Source organism: Lepus europaeus, chromosome 20, assembly GCF_033115175.1.
Source record: "Lepus europaeus isolate LE1 chromosome 20, mLepTim1.pri, whole genome shotgun sequence".
Classification (NCBI taxonomy): Eukaryota; Metazoa; Chordata; class Mammalia; order Lagomorpha; family Leporidae; genus Lepus; species Lepus europaeus.
The window spans coordinates 58788902-58816767 of NC_084846.1; the positions used below are offsets into that span (position 1 = coordinate 58788902).

General features: G+C 42.4%; 1 protein-coding gene across 9 annotated transcripts in view; it reads right to left on the reverse strand.

The window, feature by feature from the left end:
• ADAM22 (ADAM metallopeptidase domain 22) overlaps positions 1-27866 on the reverse strand; it is a 225743-nt gene that overhangs the window by 91141 nt on the left and 106736 nt on the right. For all 9 annotated transcript variants that reach the window (XM_062179303.1, XM_062179300.1, XM_062179302.1 and 6 more), the window contains exon 4: positions 12833-12899. In XM_062179303.1, coding sequence (XP_062035287.1) covers positions 12833-12899 — 67 coding nt within the window. The remainder of the gene's footprint in view (positions 1-12832; positions 12900-27866) is intronic.

Genomic DNA, 27866 nt, shown 5'->3' on the forward strand with positions numbered 1-27866 from the left:
TTTCATTTCCAACCTTTTCCCCTCCCATCCACTCTGTTTTGAAGCAGCAAAGATAAACAAGGAACCCGTGGCTGCCAGGAAAGGGTTCCCTCTTCTCACAGGCCCCCTGCTTGACACACTGCGCTGAAGAATCCCACATAGGGGCGGGCGTTGTCACCCAAGGGTTCACTTGACACTGGACACACCTGTGCCCCATATCAAGAGGCAGGTTTGAGTCATGGCTACTCCACTTCTGATTCTGCTTCCTGCAAATGTACCCTGAAGGCTCGAGTGTTCAGCCCCTGCCACCCACATGGTAGGCCTGGACTGAGTTCTGCGATGCTGGCTTTGGCCTGGCCCAGTCCAAGCTGCTTCAGGCACCTGGAGAGTGAACCAGCAAATAGAGGACCTCCCCTCTCCCTTTCGCTTTTCTGCTGCTCTGTGATATTTTTGCAGCAACTTTCTTATATGGGTATAGGTTGTTCATTTATCATTTCTGCAACTTACTTTCCTAAAAACCGAATGAAGGAACTAACCTGGAGACCCTCCTGGTTCCATGACTGGCTAATTTTTTGAAAAACCAAAGATTACCTTTTTTTTTTTTTTTAAGTACCAAGCCAACTTTCAAAGAATCTTGTATACCACATTTACCACGAAGAAATAAGATTTAAAACCCATGAAAAAAGTTGCTCATATGCTTGGAAGTTTTAAAAATGCTAAGCATAAAATTTTTCAAACAGTTAAAATTATTACAAAAATCTAAATATTTTATAGGTTACATCGAGAGTACAGAGTATAGAATAAATATGGCTGGACAACAAAGAAGAATCTAAGTGGGAACAGGCATTTGGCCCAGTGGTTAAGACATCTGCATCCTACATCACACCTGGGTTCAATTTCTGCCTCTAGCTCCTGATTAGCAAATATAGCAAAATATTAGCAAATGGTAAATCTACACATAGATGCCTTTAATATTATTTTATACAATTTTAGATATGATTGAAATATTTCAAAAATATGGGAATTTATCACAGATCAACTGTCTGAAATTTAAAACTGATGTAGAATTGGCTCTAAAATACCTTAGCAAGGAAAGACATGAGTGCGAGCTTCTGCACAGTGGATGTATTTTGCATCAGATGAGTGGATCTAAGGCTCGGTATCTGGTTTTTATTTTGTGTGTGTACTTTCACCGTCCATTCTTCTGGCAGGAGGAATAGCGAGCTCTCCAGATCCGTCCAAACTGGACTTTGCCTCACACATTAACACACAGACGGTGAACAATGAAACAACCCAACTTCCTGACATGTGGATTCATTCACTCACTTATTCTTTCATTCAACAGATATTTGTCTTCTAGGTACAAATATTATGCTAAATGCTGAGCATCCACACGGAACGAGTTCTCACGGAGCTTCTCCTGGGGAGACTTCTTATGGAACTTGTGGTCTAAGCATAGAAGGTGGTCTCAACAGGAAACAGAGTGAAGAATGCATACTGGTGAGGCCAGCCTGCTTCCTGTGCCACGAGCAGAAGCCACTGAAGACCCAGCCAGAGATTGTTGACAAGCCGCCCCTCTGCCACAGTCAAGAAGGCAGAACAGACACTGACAGGGCCCACCCCACAGCCAGAGCTCTCGGCTGCATCTGTTTTGTTTAATAGCTAAGCACAGAGGCCACAAGTAAACCATGGAAGGCCACACAGCTGTTAGCTGGCAGAGTCAGGATTTGAGGTTGGGTCTGCATAGTCCCAGTGATATTCTAGGTCTCTAGGCCTTACTGCCTCCAAATGACAGATCCATCCTGGACTTAGAAATGAAAGAAATCGGGGCTGATGCTGTGGCGCAGCAGGTTAACACTCTGGCCTGAAGCGCCAGCCATCGGATGAAGACCCCTCTCTCTCTCCGTCTCTCTCTCTCTGTCTCTCCTCTCTCTTGGTGTAACTCTGACTTTCAAATTAATAAATAAATCTTTTTTAAAAAAAGAAATAAAATGAAAGAAGTGACTGGGCCAATCTGCTAACTCTGCTTAAGAAAATATTTGAATTTTTACTTAATTAGAAAGATAACGCGACCTTAAGAAGCCAGCACTTCCTCTGTCGAAAAATCTGACTGCTTGTGTTACGTCTACTGACTGCTCAGAACGACCAAAGCTATGGCTCTGCCTTCCAGAGAGAGCTACAAACACAATTCCAGGTTCTCAAGACTTCTAGAAGAAATAAAAAGAGGCAGAAATGCATCTATGCACGAAGCTCAGAGGCATTATCGGTCTTACTTCCTTTAGGTTGTAGCTGACTCTTGGAGCTGAAGGCTACTGTCCTGTTTGCACCATCTTCCTTTTGTGCCATGTAAGCCACCGCTGACCCTGTGCACGCCTTCTGGGTCTCTTTCTGTTCTTCTCACGCACCAAGACCCTGCACTGAGTTTCCTGGGTCTTTGCACAGGCCAGTTCCGCTGCCTGACAAGCTGTTCTGGTTCCATTTCACAGACCTGTTACTTATCTTTCAAGCTTCAGAATTCTCATCATGTCCTCAAGAAAGTCTTCCTGAGCAAGCAGACTAGCTCGGGTCTCCCAGCAAAGGTTCTGTCCCTCTTTTCAGCACCTATTATCCCTGTAATTCACAGCGACGTTTTGGGAGTCATTTGCATTATGTTACTCTCTCCTAAAACACAGGACTCATCAGGGCAAGAATTGTATCAGACATTATTAACAGGTATATCCTTCTGCTGAGGACAAGCACTTACCTCCATCCACTGAATGAATGAGGACTGAGAACACAAAAAGGCTATCTGAGAATATGGGTGTTTTCCTATTCTGCCGCAAATCTCAAATGTAAGCTTTCCAAATGCTTAAAACGGCACATGCAGGGCCGGTGTTGCGGCCACAGAGGGTTAAGCTGCCGTTTGCAAGGCCCATGTCCAATGCTGCAGTGCTAGTTTGAGTCCTGGCTGCTCTGCTCGGCTTCCCTGCTAATGTGCAGCCAAGGATATCGCAAATGCCTGGGCCCCTCCATCTATACGGAAGACCCAGAAGGGGTTCTGGGCTCCCAGCCGCTGCCTGGACCAGTGACAGCTGCTGTGGCCATTTGGGGAGTGAACCATCAGATGGAAGAGCTTGCTCGCTCTGTCTGTCTGTCCCTCTCTCTCTCTCTCTCTCTCTCTCTCTCTCTCTATATATATATATATATATATATATATATAAAACTCTACCTTTCAAATAATTTTTTAAGAACTTAAAAAAAAGAAAAGAACTGTAGTTTGGGGCAACAAATTTTTTTTGTTTCAAGCCAGTTCAAACTTATCAAAAGCATACTTCAAAAACGTCCTGTTCAAATATAACTAATAGCTCATTCTGATCTTTTAAAATTTGCAAGAAGATTTGAAAAAGATATTATATAATGAAAAGGTTAGTTCTATAATTAGAATTAAAATAGAAAAGATATAAAAAAGAAAAGATATTCTATTATAAAATAGCCAATTAGTTCTATATATAGAAATACCATTAGTTAGTGCTACTTTGAATTTTTCAACTTATAGATAACATCTTGAATATGAATGTGAAAGTAATTCTTTATATACTTAATTTGGAAATAAAAATCTTACTGCCAGAAAGAAAAAGAAGAAGGCTTTCTACTCAAATAGGTTGCAAATAGAGCTTAGGCACAGGACTCATGCTGACAGCAGCTGTCACTTCTCATCTTGTCTTACTCCCAGCACTAAGATACCTGACCTGTATAAACTGGTAATGGGCCAATATATTTTCTTCAGGCTATAGACTTAGGATCGCTTGCAATCTTAACAATGCCATTAAGGCAGCAGATGCATTATACATGATGATAGACCTACAGCAACCTTGCTTCAGTCCCCAGGGAAAGCAAAATTTACCTAATCCCCAAAGAAGTTTTTCCTATATGGCAACAGGAATTAAATTATGAAATCTGAAATCACACTGCTTGCAAGATGGGAGAGGAGCATATGTCAGCATAAGCCTGCCAGGAGCAAATAAATGCTCACACCATCAAGTTCATCAAAAATAAATAAATAAATAAACAAATAAATCATACATAGATGCTTGATAGTGGACAAAAAATAAAGTTAGGAGACACAACTGCTATAACGAACTTTACATATGCAGAGGAAGCAAGCATTTTATCAGATTGTTTATTAGATTTGTGTAGGTCTTTTGCACTGTGTGTGTGTGTTGGGGAGTAGAGGGAGAGGGATTTTGATCTACTTTTGGCAGGATGATGATAAATTTCAGCTTAGTTACTCTTGCCCATAAAAATCCACATTTTCTCCAGATGCAGATAAATTTACACACAAGAAGGGCTAAAGACTGAGCCATGTGTTTACCATGTGCAATTCAGCAACATATTGCAAACAGTAATGATTCAGAAACCATGGAGCTCCTCTGTAATGAGCAATATACAATCCAACATCTATGGAGAACAAAGGATTAAAAATAAATCCCAAGAGAAAATGACTGAAAGCACAGTGTGCCTTTGAAGGCCTTTGTTCTTTTTTGGTATAATGGAAATTTTATATGGAATAATTGATACCTGAACCAGTTACATCTTCAACTTATGGCTTACTGAAACAAATGCTAACAGAGATGCGGCCGCAAAAGGTAAATTATACAAGTGGTACTGTTACCACAGTTGCATTGTAATTTCTCTGCTACTTTAAATATTTGTTTCCACAGAGAGAGCAGGCTATCATGGATAACAGCACAAATTCTGGAGCCAGGCTTTCTGGCTTCAAAGTCTTAGGCAAGTTAGTTAAATTTCTGTGCCTCAGTTTATCTGCAAAATGAAGCCAACACTGGCATCCCAGGGAACTGAAATGTTAACATACGTGAAACTCTAAGGCTGGTTCCTGGCACCCTCTAAATTCCATGCCAGCAGTTGCTATTACTGAGTGACGATCTGTATCCCACAGTCACTATTACTGATCCCATGAGGATATCACACGATTGAAGGCAGGGCAGATTGTATAAGACAGAAAATCTCCACTGGCTAAAGTGAACACTATGGGGCTATAATAACTACTTATTTGCAAAAAAACACAAAACTTTAAGAAAGATGTAAAACAGAACACTGAAACTCATTAAGAAGACTTTCATTAACTGGAGAGATGATCTACCAGTAGCCTCTGGAAGCAAAGTCGGTTTGGAGCTGTAAGAATAGGTTAACCCTTCGAAGTGACAAGAAATAAATGACAGACAGCAGTTATTAGCCCCTGGGATAAGTCCGAGTTAACAGCAAATGAAAGCATAATCCTTCTACAGGACAGCAGCATATAGTGATTCACAGTCAGTGAAACTGGGCCAGCAGGACTCCCATAGACCGACACTCACAACATGGCTTTCCTGACTATTCCCTTGCTCTGGATTTAAAAGACTTCTGCGAGAGTCTCGCGTCTCTTGCACTGGTGACAGAGAAGCACGAGCGCTCCTTCTGATACAATCCGCTATCTAAAATGAAAGCACTGAAAAATGGGCCGCAGCTCAAACTCAGAGGGCTCAGTGGATGACGTCTCCCACGCTGGCACTGCCTGCAATTTCAGAGTCATCTCAGTAAGAAGATCCTGGAACCAATGCTACCACATCCCCGAAATTCAACTCGGTACTTTCTTATTAAGCTGCTGTAAGATTACTCTTGCTTGTGTGTTCATGTTTTAGGAAAGCCTAGAGCTTATTCTTTTTTTTTTCTTTTTTTGACAGGCAGAGTGGACAGTGAGAGAGAGAGACAGAGAGAAAGGTCTTCCTTTTCCGTTGGTTCACCCCCCAGAGGCCGCTGCGGCTGGCACACTGCAGCCGGCGCACTGCGCCGATCCGAAGCCAGGAGCCAGGTGCTTCCTCCTGGTCTCCCATGCGGGTGTAGGGCCCAAGCACTTGGGCCATCCTCCACTACACTCCCAGGCCACAGCAGAGAGCTAGACTGGAAGAGAAGCAACCGGGACAGAATCCAGTGCCCCAACTGGGACTAGAACCCAGGGTGCCAGCGCCGCAGGCAGAAGATTAGCCTATTGAGCCACGTTGCTGGCCAAAATAACAGAATTTAAAGCTTGTCTAGTTATAGCTAATAACTAAACATTTACTTATAAAGATATATTGATAAACATTTTTAAATCACTCTAGTTTTATTGCTGATCAGATCAACATCACGCCCTTGCTAAGCTGTTTCAGAAAACAGATTTGAAGGCTACATGTGTGGCACAGCAGTTAAGATGCTGCTTGGGACACCCACTTCCCATACTGCAGCGCCTGGGCCCAAGCCCTGGCTCCACTCCTGATTCCAGCTGCCTGCTGTTGCACGAGCTGGGAGGCAGCACATGATGGCTCACGTACTTGGGTTGCTGCCACCCATGTGGGAGCCCCAGACTGAGTTCCTAGCTCCCAGCTTCAGCCTATCCCAGCCCAGCTATTATGAGCATTTGGAGAGAAACCCAAAAGATTAGAGCTCTCTCCTTTGTCTCTCTCTGCCTTTCCAACAAATAAAATAAACAAACATTTGGGGGGGTGGAGAAAAGGGACTTGGAATGTGTCTGAGTTACCTAATTTTACAATTTGTAATTAACTTGGTATTGATTAGTGGAAAATGCTACCATGTCCACAGCCATGGCCTCTGAGTTTTTGCCTCCTGGCAGAGTATCTTTGTGAGATACCACACACTACCATCTGTAACACCTGCACCTCAAGTTTCCCTTCATCCTGCACTGAAGTTTCTGCTCTTAGAGCAGAGCCTATAATGTAAGTATCCCAGGAAGTACAGGAAGAAAAACATAAACACGGATGCTAACATGTGAGTAGTTGCACCTGCCAAGCATCCCTGCCACTTGCTTCATTAATTGTGTGTGATCATTTTAATCAGCTCTGTTCATGAACTCTGAAAGAATCTGTGTTCCCAACAGGCAAAACAGAAACTAAAAACCACCCCTGTTTATGGTATGGGAACTACATCTAAATAAAGCTGCTTAAGTCACAAAAATAACTCAGGGAGGTTGGTGTGTACCTACTGGGTAATGCACCTGTGTCCCACAATGCAGTATCTCAATCTGATTCTCAGCTCCACCTCCTGACTCCAGTTTCCTGCCAGTGCAAACCCTGGGAGGCTCAAGTCACTGTATTTCTGCCACCCACACAAGAGATCTGGATTATGTTCCACCTCTGCCCTCTGGCCTGGCCCAGCCCTGGCCCTTGTGGGCACTGGGGAGTGAGTGAATGGGAGTTCACTCTATGTCTATTTCTCAAAAAGCAAGCAAACAAAAATCACTGGTGGCAGCAGCAGAACTCCCTCTAAGGACTAAAGAACAGGGACCTGGCATGAACAGAGCCCATCAGGCAGCCTTGAAATGCATGGCACTGAACTTTACTTAGCGCCTTCCCCATCTCCACAGAGCCAAGGAAAATGCCTGAAACTTGGATTTGAAATTGGGTGACAAAATTAGGAGCTTAAGCAACGATTTCTATAAATTAAAAAAAAAAAAAAAAACTTTCTAAAATCATCTCCCAGCCCATGTGAGTTAATTACTGTCTAGGTGACTAAGTATCACCAAGAGTAACTGGAAAAGCTACAGCAGTGAGAATTTGAGGCAGGAAACCACGTTTCTCAGCTGCAAGGGAAAGCAGCAAGTAAGAAAAGAACGGTGGGAGGGAATGCAGTCTCTGAGGAAAGCCTCAGCACGGATTCCTTGGCCACCGTGTCTGCTGCTTGCATTCTATCTCAGGCAGCCCACAACACACGGAGACAACCTGGAAGGCCACATGAGGAAAACACGCCCCGTCTCTGCCCCAGATGATGCACCGGATGCAACGGGACAGAGGGCTCTGTGCCGTGCACACAGCAAAATGCCCCGGCTTCCTTTTCCTCTCCATTGCTTTTTTCTTGCTGCTGTAGAAAGAACCGAGACTGTCAGGTAATGCATTTTTAGGATCCATAAGGAAATGTGATATTCAGGAAAAGCAAAAGCAGAACAACCGTGTGTCCATCTTCTCTGCTTTAACAGATGCATGAGAGAGGCACTCCGAAGTTTAATAACTATTTCTGTGCTCACCGTGGTCGAAAAAGAAATGATCCGGGCATTTTCATACTATTCAATTGCATTCAATGGAATCTGAGAAGAATCTGTCTCATAAAAGGATGTGTTAAGTAAAAATAAGCACAATGCACTCACTCAACTATAACCTACATTTGAAATAAACTAAAATCTGTCATGAAGACAAATTGAAAACACTTTTAACTTAAGAAAGGAGTCCACAATATTCTACAGCGCTATGTAATTATTTCCAGAGGGTTTTTTTAAATGTCTTAAAAGATATCTTAAGAAACATTTTTTTAAACACACAGTGCACCTTTTAAATCACTCAGCTGTTGAGAATCATGCTCTGACTGAAATCTAGAAAACAGGACATGAGAAATCTTGAATACAACTTGAGATCACAAGCAATTCTGTCTCAATGCTGTGTGGGTTCTCAGGAACTACCAGGCTCCAGGGAGGTACCTGTTGTCCTGACAGTCACAACATTTAAAATTTCTTATAGCTGTCCTCTACTCATATTTTCTTCCATGCTGGCACATTTCCACTGCAGAAAACAAAAGATGAGGGCAGTGGTTTTGGTTTTATGGTTTTTTTCCATAAGTGATATCTCTTATTTAACAATGAAGAAATGAGCTGGAAATCTGACTTAGAAAATTGAACACAAAATGATTGACAGACTGGTTGGTGGCACAGGTGCCCAGGAATTGTGCTAAATTACAAATATTTAATGGAGCTTCACCCCGGAGAGGATGATGGATATGAAGGGCAGGAGAAAAACTATTCAGTGAAAACACTCCAGCTTCCCTGTTATTCCGTTATCAGAAACGCCAGTGGCCATTTCACCAGGCCTTAAAAAAAAAAAAAAAAACTTTAATGTAAATTACCATTCCATTAGAGTAAAAAGCTCCAGAGAAATACACTAACCTCTCCTACCCTTATGTGGATGTTTTCCCCTTCAACACCTGCTCCCCCCAATATACAGCACTCATTCTAATTCCTTTACTCATGTCCAGTCATCAACCTTTGACCAAACCCCTTTGCTTCCTTATCCATCTATTTGCTGCCACCAGGAACGCAATTAAGACTTTTGAGACTCCTGAGTGCGTTCAAGTCAATCAAAGGGCTTGAGAAGCGGCCAGTTAATTGCCAGTCAAAGGTTGAAACCACATCACAGGTATCCTTGTACACACCCATTCTGAATGATTAGGATCCTAATCCAAAGTAACTGTAAGATACCTATAAAATCAGCTAGATATGTACAATAAATATAAACACATTTCAATTTTCACGAAAAAATGTCCTACATCACATAACAGAGAATATATGGCAAATAATAATATGGTCTAAGAGGCAGCTCTGGAGTTTGGTAATCTAGATTCAAATTGCAGCGTCATTAATCCTTACTGTGTTATTTCTTCAAGTTAAATAACTTCTCTGTGCCTTGGTTTCTGTAAAGTAAAATAACAGTTTTACTTATAGCCATTGGTTGTTTTGAGAATCATGTTCATATGTACATGTGGGTGTGTGGGTGTATATATGGGTGTGCCTTTCACATCCTGCAACAAATGTTAGTTATTGCTAACAGTCGAGGTAAATACTGTTACTACAGTTAGCACTATAACACAGAGCCTATACAATTGGAAATTTCCATTAACCAATGAAATGTTACAATGTTGTTTGATTCTTATGTACAACAAAACGAAAACCTGAAGAGAATCCCAAGGGATTACGGAAGAGGTAAAAGGGAACCTCCTGAAGATCCGAGCACAGAGGGCGAGGCCGCAGGGAGACGGCGGGGCTTCTGACAGTGCGATTCTCAGAGAACACCCAGACGAGAACTTCTTATGAGTTTTTTCTTTTAAGATGTATTTATTGTTTGAAAGGCAGAGTGACAGAGATGAGAGGGAGACCTTCCATCCCCTGGTTCTCTCCCCAAATACTGCAAGAGCTAGGGCTGGGACAGGCTGAAGCCGGAAGCCTGGAATTCCATCCAGATTCTCCCACGGTAGGCCGCAGGGGCCCAAGTACTGCGGCCATGTTCTGCTGCCCTCCCAGGTGCGGTACCAGGGAGCTGGAGCAGAAGCAGAGCAGCCAGGACTCGGACCAGTGCTCAGACATGGGATGTCGGACATCACAGAAGTGGCTTAACCGACTGCACCACAACACTGACCCCCAGGGAGGTTTCCTTAAAGGGGAGACGTATTCTCAGGCTGTAGGGTGTGGAGGTAGTAAGGCTTCTCAATTCCCTAAGAAAATGCAAGTGTCAGGCTAGAAAACCAGCACAGACTGTGTGTCCAAGTCGTGCTTTGTGTGTTACACATACCATGGGCCCTGTGATCACAGATGAACTGTGCTCTGCTGAGTTCAGATTTCCTCAAAAAGGAACATCACCTTAAAGACTCGCTGGACCCACCTGCAGTGCCCAAAACTGCCTTTCATTGCTCCACCCGCAGGCGTGGATGGAAAGAGTGCACTCTCTTCTTTGACAAAGACATCAGAGATACTGGGCATTCAGAAACCATTATCATACAAAACAGAGAAGTTAGCCAAAAACACAGGGATGAGAATAAAAGAAGCTGCAGGCTTTAAATCTAGATAAGTATTTTTTTCCCCCACTATAAGCAAAATGACTATGTTCCCCTACCTCATACCTTTGGCAAGAAGGTAGTGATGTAAACCAACACTCAATTATTAGTCTTATGTTTAGAATAACTCTCTGAAATGACTTGTACAATTATGTATCTAGGCACTCGTAAAACTTCAGATATATTAATTCTTTATAAGTTATAAATGTATAGATATATTGATATGCATTTACTAGTTAAATATCATAGTGTCTAGAATTTAAATACTTCACAGAAGGATGGCCCAAGTCCTTGGGCCCTGCACCCGCATGGGAGACCAGGAGAAGCACCTGGCTCCTGGCTTCGGATCAGCGTGGTGCACTGGCTGCAGCGGCCATTGGGGGTTAAACCAATGGAAAAGGAAGACCTTTCTCTGTCTCTCTCTCTCTCACTGTCCACTCTGCCTGTCAAAAAATAAATAAATAAATAAATAAATATTCCACAGAACAAAAAAAGTAAACTGAGTGAGAAAATACTGCCAAACTGTTGATGACTATTATGCTGGATGATGGAAATGAGGGAGTTCATTATAGCATTCTTTTTTTTTTTTAAAGATTTATTTATTTATTTGAAAGTCAGAGTTATACAGAGAAAGGAGAGGCAGAGAGAGAGAGAGAGAGGTCTTCCATCCGATGGTTCACTCCCCAGTTGGCCTCAACGGCCCAAGCTGTGCCGATCCAAAGCCAGGAGCCAGGAGCTTCTTCCAGGCCTCCCAAACGGGTGCAGGTGCCCAAGGACTTGGGCCATAGCTGACAGCTGGATTGGAAGTGGAGCAGCCAGGTCTTGAAACAGTGCCCATATGGGATGCCAGCGCTTTAGGCCAGGGCATTAACCCGCTGTGTCACAGCACCAGCCCTATGGCATTCTTTCTTTATACGTCCATGTCCATGTGTGTTTCAGATGTTCCATAACAAAAAGTTTCCCTTTTTGCACTCATATTTGTAATTGAAAACCCCCATTCTCTTCAGGTTGTCATTTGAACTGATGATGAACAATCGACGTTATTTTTGTTACTGACAACAGAATTGAAACTGAATGAAAAGCTTTGTTACAATAATATATGTAAACAGAAAACTGGGCAACTTGGGCTTTATGGAAAAATAGCTCAGGAAAATATTTACAATATGATATACTACTTACTGAAAACCAATAACATATAACATTGCAGATACAAGATATTTACTATGTAAATGTATATAAATACATGCATAAGACAAAAATACTAAAAGGGAATACCAAAAAAATGAAAGCACAGTATTTCTCAGTGATGAGCTTAACAGTGATTATTTATCCCCTTTTGTTTTACTGTTCTGTGCTAAATGAGAGTATATCAATTTGTAACTAGGAAAAGAAAATAAATAGAAACAAATGCCACTGTAGTTCAGATAAGAGAAGAGACAGTCTGAACGCTATTCAGGAGAAAAGAAACACTTGGCCAAAGCTCACTGCATGGAGCAGAAAGACGCCCCACAGGCACACATGGCTGTTGGTCTCTCATGACCTCAAATTACATCATCAGTAGACTGGGGAAAAAACACCCTTTTGCCTACAGCTGAAGGAGGCTTTCCTTATGTGTTAATCTTTCCAGAACTGACCCGTCTGTCATAACCAATATCCTGAGACTTCTGTCTCCAGGTATTTTAAATTCCGTCAGCGGTTAAGATGCTGCTTACGACGCCCACATCCCACATTAGAGTGTCTGGTTCAAGTCCCAGCACCACTCCTGATGCCAGAGGTTGGAGGTATTTCGTGTGTTCCCTCTCTCTCTCCATTTCAAATAAAATAAATCAATCAAAAAATCTAATGATCACATTTTGCCTAGGGGAAAGTCTTTTACAGCTTAATGCAAAGCCATACACCTATCCTGGATGCACAATTTCACCTCTATGTTCTCAGTACCAACCTTAAAGGAAATTTCAGCAATTTTCTGTGACAGATTCTAATAAAGAACTAGTTGCAGCTCTATTAGTACCATAAAGTAAGTTCAATACCTATAATACATAAAGAATTCTTTTTCTGATAAAGTTTTATTTATCTCACATTAGGGTGATAAACTTTCTCGATAGATTACAAAATATTTTAAAACCCTTAAAACTACCCCGGAAGCATCACTGAAAATTAAAATCATAACCAGCAGTATTTAAAATATCCTCAAAAAGTTTCCCCGCAAAGAGCGGAGAAGTTCACTTACTTCAACTTCCACAGTCTTGCCTCCATGGTCAATGTATCTCTCTATGTACTCAGAAGACAGCAAATCACTGTAAAAACAAAAAGGAAACCATGAGGAAAGAGGGCCCTGAACATGTGCAACAGTTAAAAATCAGGATGAAGTTGACCCATCTTGTTTAACAATTCTGCAGCCCAGGCACAGCAGTTCAGGCACCAGCTGGGACGCCTGCAGCCCATCCTGGCGTGCTCAGGTCCAGCTTCCTGCTAGTGCACACCCTGGAAGGCAGCAGGTGATGCTTGGGTACTTGGGTCTCTGCCACCCACATGGAAGAACCAGGCTGAGTTCTGGGTGCCTGGCTTTGGCCTTGCCCCAGCTACTGCAGGCATTTAGGAAGTGAACCAGCAGATGGAAGATCTTGTTTCTCTGTGTTTCAGCCCAGGAAATTATCAGAAGCACATCGTTATTTTTAAGACACTGTTATGGACTCAACAGGACTGGCTCCCCTCTATGCAGATGCTGCACGTCAGTGGTTTATGAACTAAGGGTGGAGGCTGGCTCTAACTCTGGTGTCACAGGTGGTCCTGGTGCGAAAACTATAGGTGCTTCAGGCCCTCAGGAGGTGGTTCTCCCGAGAGGTGATTTCCTACTGAGTTGGGCCAGCTTCTCTCCGCTTCCTGGCCCCCAATATGGCCATTCCTGCATGCCTGCTCAGCCATCCTCCACCAGTCGCCAGGCTAATGAGGACACTCAGTCCTGAACTACAAACCTCCAAACTGCAGCTGACACGAACGTGTGCTTTCCCAAGAAGTCCCTCTCCAGTATTCTAGTTAAAGTAACAAAAAGCTGACTCACATAGATGTCTTATTTTTTTCTTATTTGTTTTTCACTTTAAGTTTCTAACAATTGTTTTGACTACCATACCTTACCACTTCTTTATATTATATGTGGTATTTTTATCTGATAAAATACTCATTTCTATCATAAAAAAGGAAAATAAGGCAAAGAAAATTAAGAGAAATGAAAAGCAGTAGACCATAAGCATTTTAAATTAATTATCTTGAAGCCTTTCCTGCTTGTTTCATTTTTTACATTTACATAATCTGAAATATGTTTCTCATTAATTTCATATATGTGAAAAAAACTTTCCTGTAAATGGAGTTACCTCAAGAGAAAACCTCAAAAGCAATTTATTTTTAAAGCACTAAAATATAAATTATCATTAATAAATACAAACAATACATGAAAGTAAAAGTTTCTAATGTTACTCTCTCAATAGAGCCAAAAACAACAACAAAAAAATCTGATTTTAAAATACTGCAGGGGGCCAATGCATGGTGTAGCAGGTAAAGGTGCCACCTGCAGTGCCAGCATCCCACATGGGCATAGGTTCCTGACCTGGCTATTCCACTTCCGATGCAGCTCTCTGCTAATGCACCTGAGAAAGCAGCGGAGGATGGCTCAAGTCCTTGGTCTCTGCACCCACGCGGGAGGCCTGGAAGAAGCATCTGGCTCTTGGCTTCAACCTAGCCCAGTCCTGGCTGTTTGGGCCATTTGGGGATTGAACCAACGGATGGAAGATTTCTTTCTCTGTCTCCCCCTCTCTGTAGCTCTGCCTTCCAAATTAAAAAAAATAAAAATAAAGAAATAAAATGCTACAGAGGTCACCAAACAAAAACTGTTCCAAACACAAAAAGTGTGAATTTTTAAGCACATACAGCCCCATTGTGATAAACACTATGCCTACAGCTGTTTGAAATGTCAACAGAATGAGCAAACAAGCACTGCTGTAATGCAGGCACCATATTCCTGTTGTAACTGAGGCTTCTATTACTATTTGGGACACCTATAATTATAGTCCATGCTTCATTTGTCTCTGGATATATCGTTTTACTGACTTCATGTGAGAACCAGCCAGGATGCTCTCAGCTCGGAGTCAAAGAAATACAACCCAAAGTAGCTTAAATAATTGCCACACTGATCATCTCATCTCCCATGAGAAATTCCAGGGCAAGTGTAATGTGAATTTGCTTTTCAGAATATTTAGGTTTTTTTTTGGTGAAGAAAACTGAGGCTTATAAAAGATATGCAAACCCTTTTAAGATCTTTTAAGAACAGATAAGCAGCCAGTAAACAAAGTTTTGTCAGATGTGGGCAGAATTCATTCATAGGATGTGTAAAGTATAAGAAGATTGCGTACATGTTTCACATTGACAGAAAGGGTTAGAAGATCCATACTTCATACTCATGAGACATCTGGGTAATAAAGGTTCATGATGTCCTAAGTATATGAGACACCAAAAAAACCAAGATACACTTAAAATACATAAACAATATTCCCAATTTCTCAATTCTACCCCCATCAGTGCTACTCAGGGTTTCTCAACTTTGACACACCAAAAAAATTTTGAGCAATTAATTCTTTTTTTTTTTTTTTAAGATTTATTTATTTGAAAGGCAGGGTTACAGAGAGAGAGAGAGAGAGAGGGATTTTTCTATCTGCTGGTTCACTCCCCAAATGGCTGCAATGGCCGGAGCTGGGCAGATCTGAAGACAGGAGCCAGGAGCTTCTTCTAGGTCTCCCAGTGAGTGCAGAGGCCCAAGCACTTGTGCCATCCTCTGCTGCTTTCCCAGGTGCATTATCAGGGAGCTGGATCAGAAGTAAAGCAGTCAGGACTTGAACCGGTGCCCATACAGGATGCTGGCGCCACATGAAGCGGTTTTACTTGCCAGGCCAGGACACCAGCGCCTGCCAATTAATTCCTTGCCTTGGGAGGCTGTCCACTGCAGCATGGTTAGCAGCATCCCTGGCTCTGCCCACTGAACACCAGGAGCGTCTCTGACACACATCAGCCATGATAATGGAAGTGTCTCCAGACACTGCTAACGTACAGCAGGGGGCTGAATCCTCCCAGGTAAGAACCACTGCTGACACTCATTCCCGCCCCCTGTAACTTCTGTCCATGAATCACAAGCAGAACTCATAACTGTTCCTCAGGGTCACTTGCAAGCTTTAGCAACTGACTCGGCATACCTCTCCCAGCATCCCTCAGATACTGCGACTGGGTGTCATCAGCCCAGGGCACCTGCTAGCTGTGGGCCTCACCCAAACCTCGGCTCTGGTCCTGGTAATGACCATCAGCAGAAAGGCGGATGCAGCAGAAAGAGAAGCAGGACCCACGAACACCGTGTACCCCAGGATTAGCTTGTGGTCCTTCTACTCTGCTTGCACCATGTCCTGACCTACCCATTCCTTTCTTCTTGCTTCTCTCTGTGAGCTTTAAACCAATTTAGCAAACCATGTGATCTGAGGGATTGGATTTCTCTGTGGGAGCTTTCTGTTCCTCTACCTATAGGATGGTTTGCTTGGTAGCATTCCTAGAGGCTACCATTGCTTCACAGTCATTTCCCACCCACCATCAGGGCACTGCCAGGGTGGGTCATGTGGCGGCTCGGCACCACTGCGACCAAGAGTGTGCTCCACTTTCTGCTCTGCCAGCAGCACGCAGCTGGCCTGTTCTAGTAACCAGCACCTCTCACAACACGGCTGCTGCAATTCTAAGCATAGCATGCAGATAAAAAATATCCCAAGGTTAAAAAAAGTTTCAGTTTGTTATTTCCTTAAAAGAGTGATCAATGGGGCCAGTGCTTAGTGGCTTAGTAGGTCAAGCGTCCACCTGCAGCACTGGCATCCCATTTGGGCACTGGTTTGAGTCCCGGCTCCACTTCAAATCCAGCTCCCTGCCAATGGTCTGGGAAAGCAGTAGAAGATGGCCCAGGTACTTGAGCCCCTGAACCCACATGGGAGACCCAGAGGAAGCTCCTGGATCCTGGCTTTGGATCAGCACAGCTCCAGCTGTTTTGGCCATTTGGGGAGTGAGCCAGTGGATGGAAGACCTCTCTCACTCTCTTTCTCTAACTCTGCCTCTCAAGTAAATAAATAAATCTTAAAAAAAGAAAAAAAAGTGAACACGAGCCAGTGCTGCACTGCAGCAAGTTGGACCACTGCCTACAGTGCCAGCATCCCTTATGGATGCAGGTTCAAGTCCTGACTGCTCCACTTCCAATCCAGCTCCCTGCTGATGTGCCTGGGAAAGCAGCAAAGGATGGCCAGAATTCATGGGACTTTGTACCCACGTGGGAGACCCAGATAAAGCTCCTGGCTGATGTAGTCATTTGGGGAGTAAGCTAACAGATGGAGGATCTCTAACTGCCTTTCAAGTAAACAAATAAATCTTTTAAAATAAAATAAGAGTGAACAAATCCATCACAAAATGCTCTTAGCATTCATCTTCTGTCTTTTGCTGATTACATTACATGGCCGTGCCTATTTAAACCTTTGTCAAGGGCATTTGTCTTTGAACAATCAATATTTTCCTCCGTGGCCTCCCCTGAACATCATGTGTAATACTGGAGAAGGGAAGAGTGGTAGAGACAATAGCTGTTTTCCCTTCAACCAATAATCTTTTTTCTAAAAAAAAGAGCAAATATGTCCCCTACTGTACCAACAGAGCAATATAGTAGACACAGCACAATTGTGAAGCTATATGGTGAAGATCTGCCTCAAACTCAACTGACAATTGCTGTAGCATCTACACCAGGCCTTGCTACCCAAGACCAAAACCAGATGGAGAGGGACCAGCCAGACATTTGCAAAATACTGCCCTGTCCCCCACCCCTGCTATGCATGGCTGAAGTCACCTTCCCAGACCTGGAGAGAATCATCCCAACACAGGCACAGCCAGCCAGTTCTTCCTCCAGGGACTCAGAATTGGGAATTCAGAATATTTAGCTGATGAAGAAAAGAGAAGCAGCAACTGGAAGACAAGCAGACTTGAGAGAAACTGAGTAGTACCAACAGCTGGTCCCAGAGAAAAAGCCCCAAATCACTGTGGCTGCAGTCCCTGGAAGCTGAACTGGCCAACCTTGACACAGGGTATCTGCGGGATCCGCAAGACTAAAGGGCATTTTCAGAGCGGCAGGGCGGGAGTGAAACCCTACGTGCCCACATGAAACACTCCCCAGAGGGGCAGCAGTGGCCGTGAGAACAATAACAAAAACGACTTTTGAGTCGTCCAGATTCCTGACTTCGGGGGAGCGCTTTCTTCTGAATTATAAAATCTGTACATTAAGAGAGAATGAGTCATGGCACGAAAGTAATTACAGCGGAGAAGAGCCCTCTGCTCAGGGCTGTGCAGCCCCTCCAATCAAGCCTCCAGAGCTGCGAGTGCTGCCGCAAAGCGCTCCATGTAATTTAAACCAAATACAGCCCTGCAACTGGGTTTTGTTTGTTTGCAGTATTGTGGAAGTCGGCTAAGTATTGTGATTTTAATTATTAGGCTGAAAACCCCTCTTTGAAAATGTCACTGTTCCCTCTCCTGAACCATGAAACCCTAACCTTCAGCACATCAGAACCTAAGCAAATTTTTTAATCACAATTACCATAGGTTCTTTTCCTTTGAACATGATTGCTTATTTACTTAAGTCATTTTAAGGGTAGCAAAATACAGGTTTTTTTAAACATTTTGTTTAACTCTAAAACAGACCAGGTAGAAAGTGCTGCTGTTACTAGCAGATTCAGTATGGATTTGTAACTGCTTCTTTATTAACTTTGAAAGATAAAAGTAAAAACCATTGTCAACCAAATTCTAAAGTCCACTCATTTTCTAAAGATATGTTTTTAAAAAGATATGTTTTTAAAGACATGTTTTTAAAATCAGGAATGTATTTTAATCTTTTTTCCCCCTTTGCACACCATAATAAGCCTGGAATGAGCCAAAATAACATGATGTAAACATTTTCCGCTGCAGTAATGCTTATCCTTCCTCTAGAGGGCCAATGTCAGGAACCAGAGGCGCTGGTGAACTACAAAGGTACCAGAGCTAAAAATAGCAACAAGCGCTCCGATGGTCCAGGCTCTGCCTTGCTACCCTGTGACCTTGTCAAGTTATTTAAACTCTGAGGACAGAATGTGCCCCTGTATAAAACGGAGGGAACAAAGACGTTGTGATTGCGGTCCTTTTGAATCTTGCAAACATAACGGTGCCTCAGCTGATACCACATGAAGAATCTCTGCTCAGCCAACCCACAGCACCATGCAAAAATAACACCTTGTAAGGCAATAGGCTGATCATGGCTTCTTTTGCTCACATGCAGTGATCCTTACAACGCACAAAATTAACACTGTGTTTTTCTTAGAACAGTCTCCAAATGTTCAATGTCACTTCTTTGGAATAATATAAATATAAAAGAAACAAAAATTTCAAATAAGATTACAATCTATCCAATGAAAATAGGGGAAAAAAATCCCATAGATCATAGGTTACAATGGAAAATCAAATAATTCATTGGATTTTTAATCATGGAAAGCTTGTGAGAAGAAAACAGCTGAGGAAATGGAAGCTTTACCATTCTAAAATTCATTGTTTTACTTAAGAGGAATAAGAAATTATAAGTATGGAAAGTTTTTTAAAAGAAAATACTCTTCCTATTATCTCCAATCTATCCATATCTCCTCCTGCCCTTGACCATTTCACCATCTCTCTTTTTTCCAAGTTCATTAATTTATATTTATTTGAAAAGCAGAGAGGAGAGAGAGAAAGAGGTCTTAAAACTGTTGTTCATTCCCGAAATGAGCATAACACCCAGGACTGGGCCAGGCCAAAGCCAGGAGCCAAGATTACTCCATCCTGATCTCCCAAGTGGGTAACAGGAACCCAACTGTAAATGAGAAATGAGCCATCATCTGCTGCCTCTCAGGGTGCACATTAGCAGGAGGTTGGATCAGAAGCAGAGTCAGGACTTGATCCCAGGTATTCCAATATGGGGTGTGGCATCCCAAGCACGACTTAACCAACTATACCACAATGCCCATTCACGTCTTTTCTCTCTTTTATAAAGGTACACCAAAAAGTTCATGGAAAAGTGGAATTAAAAGTTAAGTTTATTGTGGTGCCAAAAAAAAAAAAAAAGCCATGCATAGCTCTTGCATAGATATTTTCTATGAACGTTTGGAAGACCCCTTGTATCACTCTCTCTAGCCGAACATCAACCTTCCAGAGCCTCTTAGCCAACTTAACATCTTGTTAAGAATCCTCACTACAGCAAAATAGATGAAAGTCCTCGATCCGCATAGCATTGAGATTTTTTAAAAAGACTTATTTTTATTTGTATATAAGACAGAGTTACAGAGAAAGAGGATGAGACAGAGATCTTCTATCTGCTGGTTCTCTCCCCAAATGCTGGCAATGGCCAGAGGTGGGCCAGGCCAAAGCCAGGAGCTTCATCCGCGTCTCCCATGTGGGTGCAGGAAAGCACTTGGGCCATCTTCCACGGTTTTTCCAGGTGCATGAACAGGGAGCTGGATGGGAAGTGGAGCAGCAGGGATTTGAACGGGCACCCAAAGGGATGCTGGCATCAGAGGCTAAGGATTAACTCATTATGCCACAATGGTGGCCCCCATAACAATGAGATTCAACCACCCATTTTTCAGGTTTTTTCTGTGCCAGAGCTGTTATCTATATCATCAGCATGTAATAATCAGTACTTAAAATTCCTAGTTTGTTTAAATTAAATTAAATAAAAACTATAAAAGTGAATTAGAAGTTTATCCAAGATCTGTTTTTGGGTGGAAGTTTCATTTTATTACTTTCCAATCTCTAAACATAAAAATTCCTTTCCAGCTTATGCAAATAAAAAGGATTTTCTGTAAACCCTTGTGCCTAATAGTGATGCTATTTTAGTTATGATGAATCTTCAACAAGTTCAGGGACAACATATATATATAAAAAAAAATGATTGCAAAATGTTATACTAAAACTTATCTTTAATTCTTCTACAAACATTCTGAAGTAACCTTGTACATTCCATTGAGGAAGTCACAACCTGCTGACAATAACCAGGGAGCTTTCAGTATGCATGCCAGGACTAGGGCACCTAGTGGCTTTGGATAGACCCAGTTCTGGCCACTGTGGCCATCCTGGGAGTGAGCCAGCAGATGGAAGACCTTTCTCTCTCTTTCTCTGTCTCTATCTCTCTGTTTAACTCTGTCTTTCAAATGAATGGAATATATCTTTTAAAAAAATACATCTCAAAAAACAAGAAGAACCAAGGGCTCAAACAACCCTGCTCCCCCTGCCACCTGTGTGACCCCATGAGCAGAAGTTAAGTGGGAGTTCCAAATTCTGCCTGTTCTTGGCAAAGGAGTACCTACCACCTGCCTCCCACCAACATTCACAGCCTCATCATGTTGATCCACTTTCACATGATCAAGATTGATCTGATCAGGCCCTTTATCCAGAAGCTCAGCCCCCACCCCCCTAGCTCTCCAATCCCTCTGTGGCTCTGCCCCTCCTCCCTCTCAACTCTCCATCATCAGGGACTCTTCCATGATGCCATCTAGAACCTAAACACGGCCACTGGCACAACCCCGCCCCTCCAAGATCTTCAACTATTTCCTCCCCTTCCTCTGAAGGTCAGCCTTCCCCTACAGGTGCGGTTTCTCCAGAAACACATCCTGTCTGGTAGGATGCAGGAGGGATCCTTCTTGCTTACATGTCATGGCGTTCTCCTTTATTCTAAAAGTCACCCCACCTTGCATCCCGTGGCATCAGCCTATGCTGCCTACCACTGTCCTTGTAATTATTATGGACTCCCAGTTGTCCCTGATTCCCTGCCTTTACTGCCTCAGGGTCGTGCTCTCCTGTTGCACTTGGTGGAGATTTTGATAACGACTTAGGTGACTTTTCCCATTCTGGTTTCCTAGGACCTTGACCTCACCTTTTCCAGTGGCCACCTTTCCATCTCACCCACCCAACACCATGGCCAGCCCTGTACCTCTATCACTACCAAGTTCTCAGTCTCAAGCCTCTTGCTTTCTACCACCTCTTCCCATTCTAGTGTCCTTCTTCAATACCCCATTCACATCCTTGGACCCTAATAAAACCCACAGCCCTGTATTATTAACAACCACTTAACTGCTCCTCACCTTTTCCATGCCTCACTCCCTCCCTTGCTCAGGGAATTCAATTGAATACTCACTATCTTGCAAACCTACCCATCCCCAGACACATAACAGTCTCTTGGCTACACCTATCCTGGTTGAAACAAATTCTACCTGCTCCAGGCTTGCTGGGTGCAGTGCAGTGAAGCTGAAGAACACTCAGTTAACAATGATGAACACGGACCCCAGGTGGTCCCTTAAGGCTGGCTGGCAATCAGATCCCATCTTCCTACTGCATCCACTCTCCCTGTGTGTTTTAATACATCCATCGACTTCTCTCTCCTCAAACCTTCAACATGCACTCCCCATTCATTTTTAAGAGGACTTTTGCTTCCTGGCTCACTGTAGGGGAGGGAAGGGAAGTAAAGAAACAATGAAGGCCTGCACCGCGGCTCAGTAGGCTAATCCTCTGCCTGCGGCACCATCACACCAGGTTCTAGTCCCGGTTGGGGCGCCGGATTCTGTCCCGGTTGCTCCTCTTCCAGTCAAGTTCTCTGCTGTGGCCCGGGAGTGCAGTGGGGGGTAGCCCAAGTCCTTGGGCCCTGCACCCCATGGGAGACCAGGAGAGGCACCTGGCTCCTGGCTTTGGATCAGCATGGTGCGCCAGCTGCAGCTCGCCGGCCACGGCGGCCATTGTGGGGTGAACCAACGGAAAAGGAAGACCTTTCTGTCTCTCTCTCTCACTGTCCACTCTGCCTGTCAAAAAAAAAAAAAAAAAAGAAGAAGAATAAAAGAAAAAGAAAGAAACAATGGAAAGATTGCTGCAGGGCTTCCACCACCACAACTCTGTACCACCTAGCATCTGCGCTGACCCTCAGCATTCCCTATCACTAGGATTAGCTGTCCATGCACTTACCTAAAGCCAATATCCCATCCCCTACTCATGTACCACTTTCTCCCTTTCTATTAGACGTTTCCTATCACTGTATAAACTCTATTATTCAGGGTCGGCACTGTGGTGTAGTAGGTTAAGCATCCGCCTACAGCGCCAGCATCTCATATGGATGCCTGTTCGAGTCCCAGCTGTTCAGCTTTTAATCCAGCATCCCTGCTGATGGCCTCAGAAAGCAGTTGAAGATGACCCAAGTACTTAGCCCCTGCATCTGCATGGAAGACCCGGAAGAAACTCCTGGCTCCTGGCTTTGGATGGTCCCAGCTCTAGCCATTGAGGTCATTTGGGGAGTGAACCAACAGATGGAAAATCTTTCTCTCTGCCTCTCCCTCTCTCTGTAACTCTGCCTCTTAAGCAAATACATAAATCTTTAGAAAAAGTAAACTCTATTATTCAGAAAAACAGTAATTCTCAATCTTTCCTCTGTCCAACTATTACCACAATTCCTTCTCTCCATTAATCAAAACCACTTGAGAGAATGACCTATATTCATTTTTCCCTTCTCTCCTCCTTATTTCTTGAACCTATCTAATTGGGTTTTCACCACTCACTAACCTGCCCTTGTCAAGGTCACTCATTACTATCTCTATTTTGTTAAATCTAAAAGTCAATGCTCAGTCCTCATATGATACAGCTGATTATCCTTTCCTCTTGAAATACTTCCTTAGATTTCCTGCCAGTCACCACACCTGCTGGATTTGTTCCTATTTCTCTTCCTGCTGCTGCGTAAGTCTCCTTTTCCAGCTTCTTCCCATCCTCCCAACCTCTAACACGGGAATTTCCCAGGGCGTAGTCCGTGCTCTTCCTCCTTCCACTCTTACCACCTTGTTGTTGCCATCTAATGTTTGCTCTTGGCTGACAATTCTATGCTCATGACCTTTAGGTATATTTCTCCAGCTGAGCATTCTCCTCTTAACATCGCCATCATTCATGCAACTATACACTCAACGTCTCCTCTTACTCAACAAATACACATCTCACACTCAATATGTCCAAATTTGAGCTTCTGATCTTGCTTGAGAAACATGATTTTCCTACAATCTTCCCATCTCCATAAATGGCTACTTCATCTTTGCAATTACTCTGGCCAAAAACTATGGATGACTACTAACCTCTCAATTTCTCTTACATCCCTTTAACAATTGAACAAAAAATTCTGTCAACACTGGCTTCAAAATATGACCATTTTCTTTGCCACCACTCTGGACTGAGCCACTGTGATATCTTGTCTAGGTTCTTGCAATGCTTAACATCTATCTGTTAAGCTGTTTGTATTTCCCTAATCATTTGTGCAAAGAATGGAATGGTCTCATCATAGTGTGAACAAAGACTACCAAGCACTGTTATCCACTGTTCATGATGGTCAGTAACAGCCTTTTACTAAGAAAGCAATCTTCAAAAATCTAATATAAAACCCTTTGCACCCAAGAATCTAATGACGGAAAATAATCATAAATGCAGAAGATACTTTATGGCACTTAAAAAAGTATTATTTGAAAATCTAGTGCTGACAAATCTACTTCTCAGAAAACCACAAGCATCCATGAACACTGAGAGCATAGAGTTTTGTATAACTTTGTGGAAGGCAATTTGACAATACTTATTGAATGTATACTTTGAAGCCTGCAATTCTGTTTCTAAGAATTTAACCTAAATAGAGTGTTTACATATGTTGATCTACAAAGACTGTCAATACAACATAATCATGGAGAGACATTAGAAATAATAGAAAACCATTTTAAAATTAAGGCACACAAATTTACAGTGGAACACTCTTCTAACACTGCCATATCATAGAAGACATTAAAAGATGTTCATACTTGTAATGTCTACTTAGGAAAAGTTCCACATTTGGAAAAAGAAAGCAGTCTGTGTGTATGTGACAGGAAAAAGAAAAGACGCTGAAAGATGTTTAGACTTATAAGGTTTACTTAAGAAATGTTCCAGTTGTACAGGTGTGTTAAGGAAAAAGCAAGAAGTAGTCATTAGGATGCTTACTGTTTATCTCTGAATAATAAGATTACCACTACAGGAATTTTACTTGTTTTACTTTCATGCATTATCCAAAATTTCCATAATAAATATGTATTAAGTTTATAAGAAGAAAACTAAATTTTAAAATGTATTTCACAAAGACTTCGTCCCATATTATTAAAAAACAACTTAAATATACAAGAAGAGATAATTGGTTGAGCTCATTATTTTCCATCCATTTAGTGGAAAATAATAAAAAGTGAACAATTCTTCTTTAATAAGAGTTCCTATTAACAGGAAAAATGTTTCAGATGATTAAAACAGCAGAACACAAAATTATAGAGAGTATATAAAATTTTATGAATAGAGCCATACATAGAAAAAAGAAGGGGAAGAAAATGGTCTCAGATGTTTATAAATTTCACCTTTGAATGGTGGTGTTATAGTTCATTAAAATGTTCTGTATAATTTTTATTTATTCATTTATTTTAGAGGCAGAGAGACAGAAAACCAGAGTGACACAGAGAAAATCCCTATCTGCTGATTCCCCTTCCAAACGCCTGCAGTGGCCATGGTTGAGCCAGGCCAGAGAATGGAGCCAGAAACTCAACCCTGGCCTCCCACATGGGTGGCAGCAACCCAACTGCTTGAGCAATCACCTGCTGCATCCCAGGTATGCATTAGCAGAAAGCGGAAACTGAGCCTCAGACTTAGGCACTCTTAGGTGGGATGCAGGCATTTCTTTCTTTTAGAAAGCTTTTATTTAATGAATACAAATTTCATAGGTACAGCTTTAGGAATATAGTGGTTCTTCCCCCTACACCTGCCTTCCCACCACCATTCCAGTCCCACCTCCTACTCCTTCTGCCATCCCATTCTTCATTAAGATTCATTTTCAATTATCTTTATATACAGAAGATCAACTTAATATATACTAAGTAAAGATTTCAACAGTTTGCACCCACACAGATACACAAAGTATAAAGTACTGTTTCAAGACAAGTTTTACCATTAATTCTCATAGTACAACACATTAAGGACAGAGATCCTACATGGGGAACAAGTGCACAGTGACTCCTGTTGTTGATTTAACAATTGACACTCTTATTTATGATGTTAGTGATCACATGAGGCTCTTGTCATGAGCTGCCAAGGCTATGGAAGCCTTTTGAGTCCACAAACTCTGTCAGTATTTAGACAGGGTCATAAGCAAAGTGGAAATTCTCCTCTCCATTCAGAGAAAGATACCTCCTTCTTTGATGGCCCCTTCTTTACACTAGGATCTCACTCACAGAGATCTTTCATGTAGGTCATCTTTTGCCATAGTGTCTTGGCTTTCCAGGCCTGAAATGCTCTCATGGGCTTTTTAGCCAGATCCAAATACCTCAAGGGTTGATTCTGAGGCCAGAGTGCTGTTTAGGGCATTTGTCATTCTATGAGTCTGCTGTGTGGCCATGGCATGCGGGCATTTCTAAGTGGCATCTTAACCACCATACCAAATGCTCAACCCTGACATTATTTTTTAAACAATGTCTTCTGGGTATTTAGAAAACAACTATGCTTAAAGTTCCATATTTCTTTTCTTCAAATTTAAAAATTAATAGCCATTACAAAAATGATGATTAAAAAACTGGAGTCTACTATTACAATCACTACTATTGTGACTAATAGTACTAGTCCTGATTTAACAGCTTTACATGTATTAGCTCATTTACTGCACACAACCACCCTGTGAAGTAGACAGTATTAGGATCTGTACACAGATTAGTTGGTTAAAGCAGAGAGGTCAGTAGCTCACTCTAGGGTACCAGGTAACAGTAAGTGGTAGAGATGGGATTCAAATTCAGACAGCCTGGCCCCAGAACTCATTCTCTTGATGACAAAACCCAGCCCCGACACATATCTTTCCTCCTATAATTTCTTCTGTTTTTTATTTGTTTTAGTTTTCTACATGTGCCACTAAATCAGTCCCAAACTCTTCTATAGAAAGCTAAAGCCCCAAGGCCGGCACCACAGCTCAACAGGCTAATCCTCCGCCTGCAGCGCCGGCACCCGGGTTCTAGTCCCAGTTGGGGCACTGGATTCTGTCCCGGTTGCCCCTCTTCCAGGCCAGCTCTCTGCTGTGGCCCGGGAAGGCAGTGGAGGATGGCCCAAGTGCTTGGGCCCTGCACCCGCATGGGAGACCAGGAGAAGCACCTGGCTCCTGCCTTCGGATCAGCACGATGCACCGGCCCCAGTGTGCCAGCCGCAGTGGCCATTGGAGGGTGAACCAACGGAAAAGGAAGACCTTACTCTCTGTCTCTCTCTCTCATTGTCCACTCTGCCTGTCAAAAAAAGAATAATAATAAGAAGAAGCTAAAGCCCTCAAAAATAGGCAACTTAGGGACACCCTTTCTGTGGCCTCCCATGCCTCCTGTGCACAGTCAGGCTAAATATTCTCTAGGCTTACTGCTCTTTGTAATCCTGGAATTTGTCTTCATGATCTTGGTAATTCCCTTTGCTGCTCCTCTCATTGTAAACCCTGTTTACTCAATCCCACATCTTCTCCTTTTTTGACTGTCTCTCTTTTATTTTGGTGGGGCTTAGTCTCCAGTACCTTTCAAATAAAGAATTATGATGGTAATTTAGTTTAGAGCCTGTACATGTGTCTTCTGAGAACTGGCCTATTTGGTCTTGTCTTCTATCTCTACTGTTCTAAAACTTAAAAACTGCATGCCTCCATATGGGTGTTCTTTCATTTGCTCTCCTGGACAATTAACGAGGCATTTTAGGCTGGAAATTCATGTCCTTTAGCATAAAAAATTTTCTTAAATTATTTCTTTTACTATTTCCCCTCCCTGTTCTCTCTCTGTTGTCCCCGGAACTCCTAGTGGTCAAATATTTTATCTTCTGTTTGCTCCTCTAAGTTTTCCTCTTTTTTTTTCCTACCTCCCATTGCCTGATTTTTTTTTTCTCCTGTTTGCTGGAAGACTTCTTTTTCCAACTATGTCATTCTACACTTGATCTTAGCCAAAAGGCTGAGAAGCGATCCAACTATGTCATTCAATCCTTCCACTGTGTCTTTTTTTTTTTTTTTTAATGTTTCTATCATATTTTCAAAGTGCTTTTCTCTGGATTTTTTATAACATTTTTCTGTTTCAGAGATGTAACAATTTTCTCTCTGAATGCATTACTATGAGTTTGAGGGTTTT